At 55.6% G+C, this 9,274-nt stretch overlaps 3 protein-coding genes across 3 annotated transcripts; 1 reads left to right on the forward strand and 2 right to left on the reverse strand.

Moving 5' to 3' along the window:
* Positions 1-594: 594 nt before the first annotated feature.
* BU26DRAFT_426338 (acid protease) lies at positions 595-1,979 on the reverse strand (the record flags this gene model as incomplete). Its single annotated transcript, XM_033823665.1, has 3 exons — positions 595-1,208; positions 1,266-1,549; positions 1,597-1,979. 3 exons carry the CDS (start codon positions 1,977-1,979, stop codon positions 595-597), a joined length of 1,281 nt encoding a protein of 426 aa, XP_033683697.1.
* A 1,598-nt stretch (positions 1,980-3,577) lies between these two features.
* Positions 3,578-7,023, reverse strand: BU26DRAFT_483637 (topoisomerase II-associated protein PAT1). Its single transcript, XM_033825824.1, has 3 exons — positions 6,478-7,023; positions 4,742-6,427; positions 3,578-4,695 (listed from the first exon to the last, which is right to left on the reverse strand). The coding sequence occupies exons 1-3, from the start codon at positions 6,597-6,599 to the stop codon at positions 3,981-3,983; spliced, it is 2,523 nt and encodes an 840-aa protein (XP_033683698.1). The 5' UTR covers positions 6,600-7,023; the 3' UTR covers positions 3,578-3,980.
* A 210-nt stretch (positions 7,024-7,233) lies between these two features.
* BU26DRAFT_456289 (glycosyltransferase family 15 protein) lies at positions 7,234-9,042 on the forward strand. Its single transcript, XM_033824907.1, has 3 exons — positions 7,234-7,564; positions 7,612-8,710; positions 8,763-9,042. The coding sequence occupies exons 1-3, from the start codon at positions 7,517-7,519 to the stop codon at positions 8,825-8,827; spliced, it is 1,212 nt and encodes a 403-aa protein (XP_033683699.1). The 5' UTR covers positions 7,234-7,516; the 3' UTR covers positions 8,828-9,042.
* The last annotated feature ends 232 nt before the right edge of the window (positions 9,043-9,274 follow it).

Below are 9,274 nucleotides of genomic sequence, written 5' to 3' on the forward strand. Positions count from 1 at the left end.
CGGCCTAATCACGTGAGAGCGTGTCTTCCGAGGTCCCATCATGTCTCTGGGCACACGTGCCCATACATGGACGATGAACAGAGCAAGATTGAAACGATATTCGCACGCATTGCCTCGCATTCTAGTTTCATTCGGTACGAGGCCGAATACGAGGCCCTTAAACCCGTCTGCAGGGCCTACAGCGCTTAGGAATCAAACGTTTCATTGGTGTCCGACGAGTGTGGGTGTGTGGTGGACCGTCATACGACGGATTACGAGTTAGTTTCATGCCTGGTGGGTCAAGAACAGGCTTCGCACTTTCATCAACCGTTCCGCGGACGGAGACATGTTGGGCGGAATAGTTTGGCGAAGCACGACTCTAGACGCATAAATCGAAGGGCGGGAAAGAGAGTGAGTGTTGATATAGAATCTATTCTTATCATCTTCATGTGGGCAGTCGTTAAGCCGTTCCCTGTCTGTCTTCCCCAAATAACCGTATTCCCAAATAGAAACTATGTACAGAACCTTCCCTCAGGCCGAGCATATCAACAATCGGCACTTGCCGCTCAAAAAAGAAACCGGTCATAGCGACCACCCAAGGGTATCCGTCGAGCCCTACGCAACAGGGGGCTTCTCCCCGAATCCAAGCGACTGGTTGCCACCGTTGAAGGCCACAAACTGCGCTTTGAACATAGTGTCTCCGAAAATCTGAAGACCAGCACCCTGATTGCCTTGCACACCACCGAAGCAGGTCGTGTTGGCCTGGTCGACGGCCGCAAAGGTGATTTGGTTGCCGGGGATCTTGGCCATATAAGTGTCGCCGATCGCAACGGACATGTCGGGGAGCTGGGCGTCGCAGGGATAGATAAAGCCACCAACTTGCGCGTTGTTCTGGGCGCCTTGGACTTGAGAATAGTAGGCCTCTGCGACGGCTTGGTCGACGAGCAAGAGGGAGGTTCCGGTGTCGGCAATTGCGTCGGACGCAGTAGGGTTGTCCATCACCTGGTCGCCAACAGCGAACTTGGTGGAGGCAAACTGCCAGAAACCGGATGAAGCGTTGACGGGAATCCATGCCATCTCGCCCTGAAACTTCGTCGCGTCGATCTTGCCGAACTCGTACACACCAGTGCCATCAGGATCAAGGTCTGCAGTGAAGACGGGCATGTCCAGATCACCCATTACGTTGTCGAAGAAAGTCTTCTGTGGGGTCTTCTGCTGGCCATCGTTGACTATCATCATGTCAGTATTTTTTTTTTTAAAGGCAGGAGATCAACTGCGCTCCTTACCGGTGTTGAGCTGAGAGAAGGCAAGCCCGACAAGACCGTCAGTGTTGGTGTCCTGAACGAAGGACTGCGACACAGCATTGGCGAGTTCAACAGCCTGGTTCTGAACGCTGACACCGCCAATAGTCACAGTGTCCGTGCCCACAGTGCCAGCAGCTCCGGAGCCATCGCCGTAAGAGATGGAGAACTGTGCGCCCTGCATGACCTTGAAGTTGGCGGACTTGGAAGCATCGAAGGCCGTGTGTTGTCCGATGGCTCGCTGCGGGAGATCGGTGCTGAAGACCCAGCTAGACAAGAGTTAGCTCGCTCCAGTCAGAATGAAAGTAGAACTTACAGGTCCGATGAGCCAGAGTCGAAGTCGAGGTTCAGGGTCTGGCCACCAATATCTACGGGCGACAGGAACAGAGCGGCGTTGTCCTCTGGGTTGGCAGCAACAGTGCCAGAGCTGTTGGAAGCAGAGCCGTTTTGGGCGGCCACCCTGAAGTCGTCGAACTTCTCTCCGTTCTTGAAGGCGGAAATGAAGCCTCCCTTGAAGTTGTACTTCATGAAAACCTTCCTCATAGCATCGGCGCCATTGAGCCCCCGGGGATGGTTCCGGTTGAGACTCCGCGGGACCTTGAAGGACCGTTTCTGGATTGTCCTCCTCTGCGAGGCTGGGGCAGCTAATACTATAGCCGCCAAAAGAGTGACGAAGAAGACGAGGCGGAGTGTTGCCATGGTGGACTAATGCTGACCGGCAGCCGGACGATTACGAAGCTCGTCGAGAAAAGAGGGTAAATGGTCTGTTGAATATACTGAACGCAAGGAGGGAGTGAATGAAGAAAGAGAAGAATATAGCCGACGTGCTAATACTCTCTCAAAAGAACAGAAAGGCTCGGCCTGAAGGTGAAGGATAAACCACTCGCTGAGCGGGGCAGGGCTGGTTAAAAGAAGGAAGACGAAGATGTAAAAATGGCAAAGAAGGAAGGGAAGGAGACGTCCCGATGAAACTCCAGGCCTAGACGGATGCCGATGCATGACCATGCGGACAAGTAGTATATGAGCGGGCTAAGCCTGCTTCCCAGACTGGAGTGGATCCAGGCGGCGACACCAGCGCGGCACGAGCCCTCACAAACAGAAGCTTTGTGTGCCACCATTGCGACCATCCATGCGGTGATCAGGCTGAGTATTCGTAAGTCGATCAGGTCTCAGTCTAGAAAATGCACGGAAACAGGTTAGCGGATTCCCAGAATGAGACGGTGTTGTCCTCGGGGCGCCCATTGATTGGACGGCTTGTACGAAAGTACTGCCGACGGACTTTGCGTAGGCTCAATGCCTCATACGCGTAGTGCTTGAGCCTGGTCGATGAAGCGGAAGATTTGTGGAGAAGATTGGCGCGGGCATAAAACAGGGGCCAACGAAGCTTAGCAACTCTGTTTCAGCATTGCGGCGCCCACCAAGCGGTTGGATGTCGGATTGAGGCCATTTCGGCACGAAGAAAGCGCATTTGCGATTCGGTGTCAGCAAAAGTTGATCGCGGCTGTCTTTGAAAACGAAGACAACGCGATGGAGCCTGCTGAGATCGCGGTCGAGCCTTCGACCTGTCGTTGCGGCGGGAGCTTACGAAAGCTGGCAGTTTCAGCACTGGGATGCGTCCACTTAGCTCGTCAGGCGCTTGGCAATGCGAAACGCCCGTTCTGCCAGCATGCCAGCCCGCAGTGGCGGCCGCGTTGTTTGAAGAGGCGTCGAGACAAGCAAATCAAGCTTCGTGCTGGCGTCCCCACCCCGCAAGCCACCACTGGAACATGTTTCGCGTAGACCGCGGGCCCCTCCGCTCCACCATGTCAGTCTATAAACGATCTCGCAAGCCTCGGCGCCATCCATCCAGCCCGTGTTTCGAGCGCTCTCGTGAGTGTTTCGGCAAACGGCCAAACCGGGCATGGGAAGTCGAGGTCCCGGGGTTGAGAGGCTGTGGTTGGAGTGGTAGGCTGGATGCAGAGACGCTGTGCGCTTCGGTTGGCACTATCCGAGCTGTGTGCAGGTGTGATATAAGATTGGGAAACTCAAATATTTGACTGGTGGGTTTGTGATGAGAGTGTGAAGCGCCTGGAGAATTCATATCCGAAAGTGAGTAGTGTGGGGTTGAGGGAAGACGAGGACCAGACGGGAAGCCGCGATGCTCGGACAACGTGAAGGAAGGCACGGGACTCACTTGCCTGAGGCATAAACGATGAGCCTCGAGCACTCCGTGCGGAGCATCAAATCACCTTAAAACAAAGGCTCGCCAACCCACCATCCTCCAATCCATCATCATCGCGTGACCGACGTTAAACATCCGTCTCTGTTTTGGAACCTAATTAGTCCGCCAATACGCGGGCTGGTTGCCACATCGAACGCTGAACGGGCGCAATGACAAGAAAGCTTTTGGTTGTTGACTATGATAATGCAGGAATCTCCTCCGCTATTTCCTCACCCACCAGCGTCTCTTCCACAAACAAATGGTGAGTTCATCGGCCTTGTCTACCTACAGTCGTCCATTTAGCCTGCCCTCAACTCTCTACGACCTCTTCATCATCCTAGCTATGCAACGACCAAGATGGCGCTGCGATGCTCCGCCACAAAGCACCGGCAGCGGCTTCTTTGGTCGATAGCAATCCTTCCCCGCGCTACTTGATCCTCCCTTCTGAAAGCGGAGGGCAGCGGATTTGGAACGTTCACCTCATCTGTCATTGCGTTGCTTCAACCAAGCAATTCCACGTCCAAGCCAATAGCTCTCATGAAGAGGTTGACATTCGCCAGCCGTGCTCCAGCCATCTCGGCTGGCAGCGCCTTGCTCACGGTGACAGTCTCCATAACGCGGTCCTTGACCCCAATGACAAGTCTCTGCTGCTGCTCGGGACTGGCACCAACGCCCATTGCAGCCAAGAACTGCCAGACATACATATCCTCGGTGTCGTTGACGGTGCCAGGGAAGAGCAAAGGCAAGACAGGCTCGACCGTGTCGAACAAGCGGTTGTAGAGCTCTGTCCACTGCTCCCAGTCGGTCACATCGATCTCGGGAGCCGATTGCTTCAAGAGCTCTGCGCGGGAAATGAGGATCGTAAGCAAGGTCATGCCAATCTTGCTGCGGACCACAATGTGCAGGTTCGTCCGATCAAGAATCAACCCAAGAAGGCCAATAACAATGTTGAGTGGCGATTCAGAGATATGAGCGAAGACAGGCGGCATGACGGTGTGCGAGAAGAGCTCTACTTCTTCGCGCATAGCGGCAGTCAATGGCTCCTCTGGCGTTGCAATAGCGTGAGAAACAACGGAGAGGTTGTCGAGGTGAACAACAATCATGGTAACAACCGTGATGCGCTCTTGCTCATCAATATGACGGAAGATCCGTGGAATGGCTTTCTTTCCCTTGGCATGTGAGAGGATCGAGATGAACGGGTGCGGAGTGGAGGACCTGCTATGTGAGCACTAGCGAAGCTGTAGGTGGTACAGATACTTACTGAGGGTTGATTGGTTCCATGATCTTGATGGCTTGCCAAAGTCTCTTGTGCAAGGCCTCGATCTTGCTGCGCCATTCCATATGGTTTTGGATCGCCTCCGGAGGGCTATCTTCGTTAATAGGAGGAGGCAGGGCTCGCTCGTGATCCTCCATGTGCATCAGAGTCATGTAGACCGATTCGATGTTGCGAAGAGTCTCTTTTCGGTCGGCGACAGAAGACTTGTGGTGTTTCGGATGTTTGTCACCCGTCTCCGGCCGCTTGAGGTTCAACAGAGGTCTAGGAGTCTTCGCGTTGCTGAATGCAATCTTTCCAAGGCTGCCTTCAATGACAAGTTGTTTCCCCTTTGGCTTGGCTTTTGCTGCTTCAACCGCCCGTTGAACCTGTTGCTCCATGCGTTGCATATGATTGTCGCCGCCACGTCCGTGCCTGCGTGGACCGAACCTGCTGTTGGTCTGGAACAGATAAGTTTGCGCAAACTGGTTCGCAGGCTGGTTGGGGTTCTGTCGCGGAGCACGCATCTGGCTGAAGACCTGGTAGTAGAAATCTTCAGCGATAGCAGCCTCTGGACTTTTCTCATCTAGGTTGCCTGTGGCCGACATGAGCTGCTGCAGTTGGATCCTGGTAATGAAGTTCTTGTCCTGCGGGGTCATCAATCCATTGTCCTTGGCCAGCAGAGCAATCTTGTGGTTCCGCTTGGCACGCTTGGCGTCCTCCTCAAGATAAGCTGCGCGCTCTTCCGCTGAGAGCGCCAGGAGCTGCTCCGGGTGAGTGATGACCATCCCTGGGAACGATGGACCTCTGGTGTGGCCTGGCACGGAACCACGAGGACCCATCTGACCTGACTGTGCCATTGGCTGGCCATGACCAGATAAGCGGTTCGGATTCTGCAGGATTTGTCTGGGCTGGGAGGACTGTCCCTGTGTCTGGGCATGGGGCGGCGCGTGCCGCTGTTGCTGGGCCACAGGTTCATTGGCTGGTCTCTGTCGCTGCAGAATGGTCGCAGGCTGCGGGGCCTGGCCACGAACGGGATGGCCTGGGAGTTCGACATGAACCGGCTGTTGTCTAGATGTAGCTGGAGCTTGAGGCTGATGCTGCTGGGGTCGCTGTAGGATCTGAGGCACAAATTGACCGGGCATTCCAGGGTACTGTGGTTGGCCATGTGGGATCTGCTGTGGATGGGGTGCAGGAGCTGGTGCGGGCGCAGCTTGAGCTGGGGCAGGCTGCATGGGAGGGGTAGCGTGTAGTTGGCCGAGAGTTTGAGCACGCATCATGGCCTCGACCTCTTCGAGGCTCATCATCCTCTTCCCCGGCGCAGCATGCACAGCTGGCTGGGACTCCGGCTGTTTTGCAGCGGCGGGCTGCTTGGGCTTCAGGCCCCAGATATCGGCCCTCGCCTCTAATTGAGGGATGTAATCCGGGTCATGGTAGCTCTCGTAGCCAGTCCTGTTGGGCTTCGAGGCGTGCGGGACGGGAGGCTTCTGCGGCGGCGGGGGCTGGCGAGCCTGGTAAAGCATCTGCTCTTCTTGCAGAGTGTTTGCTATCTTGGAGGTCTGGCCGGCGAAGTCGAAGTCTTTGCCAATGGTCTGCTGGGACGCGGGGCCGCCGCCGAACGTGTCATCGTTGAAAGCGTCATCTGTCTCGTCAAGCTGCTCGCCGAGACCGTCGTATGTCTCTTCGAAATCGATGCTGGGTAATTGTATTAGCAGGATTCCTTGTGCTTGATCGATCTGACATACGCATCGTCGTCGGCTGCCCCTCCGCCCAGGCCGGCAAAGGCGTCATGGTGGCCGAAGCCGGGAGCGCCCGTGGAGTGACCGCGGTCCTTCGGGTGCGTCGTGTCAAAGCCGAAGAACGACATGGCGGGCAGTGTCTAGCGTTGGTGGTCGAGTTTGAGCGTGCTATGGTGCGCGGTGGGAAAGATCGTAGAGGCGTTGTGGTCAGATATCAAATAATCGGCGATGGTGACGTGCTGCGAAGCGAAGGTAAAGGCAGGGCGGCGGTCGCATCGGCACGATCACGTTCCACCGAGATCGCAGGTCTACGCTAGGAATGAAGATATGCAACGCCACAGCGAGCGGGACGAGGAGCGCCGTGCTGGAGTGCAGTGTCGTGGTGGTGGAGTCGTTTCGTGGAGCTGCTGGTGCTGGTGCTTGGTTCCGAGCGGCACTTGCCGCACTACGCACCACGCCCCAAGAAACAACAAATGCGCCGGGCCACGGATTCGGGTGGCAGATCTCAGTCAGTGTGCTGTCTCGGCTGCAGGGTAAAGCGCAAGAATCCCTTTGCCTGAGCCTAGTCTACTGCGGCTGCGCGTCTTGATTGCGTCTTGTAGAAATATAGTGGCATGCGTCAGCTCCCAGGGCCGCCGTGGAGCTGCGCGCCCCGGTCCTTGCGCCACCACAGGGCTGGCCTCACCACCGAAGCAACGGCAGCATTTCCTTCCCCTTTTCGCGCACATGCTCTGGTGACTGCCTCCACCCCACGCCTCCTTCCTCTGCGCCATCTCCATACTCCAGCGCTACTTCTAATGCACAAGCGCCGTGCTCTCTTTTCACTCGTTACATTGTAGCCCGTCGCCATCCCTCTTTCAGCCACGCGCGTCCGGCCGCTCCCTACGCTCTGGGCCTCCGACGACGTCGCCTCAAGAAATCAAATAGACCCGCCCGAGACTCGAGCCACCGCCCGCAACACCCGTCAGCCGGCAAGGTGGAGGGCAAGACGAAGCCCGAGAAGAGCCAGCGGTTCGACGCGCACCACCAGCAGCCTCGTGGCGCAATGGCGGGCCACCAGCGGTACCTCCGCTACATCATTTTTGCGCTTATCGTATGCTCATCTGGCGGCTCCTGGTTGAACTCGACTGACTCTGGCAGTGTCTAATCCTCCTCTTCTTTATATCCTCATCTTCCTCTGTGCCCTCAGCGCAGTGGCCCTCCTACAAGCCCGATGGCGCGAATGAGGCAGAGACGAGCCCTCAGTCGCCCAAGGAGGGCCAGGAGCAGCCGAAGCCCACGACGACACCCAGCGACAACAAGAAGCTCCCACCCGCTACTGCACCCGGCGACCGCATGAACGCGACCTTCGTAACCCTCGCGCGCAATTCGGATATCTGGGAGATTGCCAAGTCGATCCGCCACGTCGAGGACCGCTTCAACCGCAAGTTCAACTATGACTGGGTGTTCCTCAACGATGATGATTTCGACGATGAGTTTAAAAAGGTCACATCGGCATTGGTATCTGGTAAGACAAAGTACGGCAAGATCCCGAAGGAGCACTGGTCGTTCCCGGACTTCATCGACCAGGACCGCGCCGCAAAGGTTCGCGAGGAGATGAAAGAAAAGAAGATCATCTACGGTGACTCTATCAGCTACAGGCACATGTGCCGCTACGAGTCCGGCTTCTTCTTCCGCCACCCGTTGATGCTCGATTACGAGTGGTACTGGCGCGTGGAGCCTAGCATTGAGCTCTACTGCGACATCGGTTACGACACCTTCAAGTTCATGTCTGAGAACAACAAGAAATACAGCTTTGTTCTGAGTTTGTACGAATATGTGGAAACAATCCCGACGCTGTGGGATGCGGTCAAGAACTTCACGGCTACCTACCCGCAGCACGTGGCGGAGGGCAATTCGATGAAGTTCCTCAGCGACGACGATGGCAAGACGTATAATCACTGCCACTTCTGGTCTAACTTCGAGATTGGCAACCTCAACTGGCTCCGCTCGGAGGCCTACATCGACTACTTCAACTCCTTAGACAAGGCTGGTGGATTTTTCTATGAGCGCTGGGGCGACGCACCCGTGCACTCGATTGCCGCTGCGTTGATGCTCAAGAAGGAGGAGCTCCATTTCTTCAACGATATTGCATACTACCACGTCCCTTTCACCCATTGCCCGACCGGCGAGCAGTATCGCCTGGAGCACAAGTGCCATTGCAACCCCAAGGACAACTTTGACTGGAATGGCTATAGCTGTAAGTACCGCTCGTAGAAGGACTTTTGATTGAGCTAACCCTAACTCCGCAGGCACGTCTCGATTCTTCGAGACCAACGGGATGACGAAGCCAGAAGGGTATGAACAGGAACAATAAGTTGTTAGTTTCTTGCTCCCAAGTCACGTCCCGGTCACGGCCCAACGTATAGAACGTCCGCTTCTTCCAGCACACCGTCTGACTTTCGAAACAAGTGCACCGATCGATGCTTCCGTATGGGTCTGGTGGGTCCTCCGTCCTGTTATCGTACTCCTCGTCTTCATGGTAATCTTGGGAGTCTACGTTGGAAGACGGCGTAGCATTGGCTATAGGTGAACGGTGAAGAGACGATATTCTGGGTCAGGTTTTCGTTTTGCATCATTATAGCTCCGTCATTGGAGCCTAGGGGGGGACAGGCATACCCGGCGTTCCACTGGTGTATTGGTTTACCGGCTCTAAAGGGGGAGATTTAGTCGTATGACTTCTCTGTGTATTCTACGTGCCATGCGTATGTCCTGGTCACTGGGTGATGGATTGGGGTTGAAATGTGTACGGAAACGTTTACGG

This window comes from Trematosphaeria pertusa (genome assembly GCF_010094035.1).
Source record: "Trematosphaeria pertusa strain CBS 122368 unplaced genomic scaffold BU26scaffold_7, whole genome shotgun sequence".
Lineage (NCBI taxonomy): Eukaryota > Fungi > Ascomycota > Dothideomycetes > Pleosporales > Trematosphaeriaceae > Trematosphaeria > Trematosphaeria pertusa.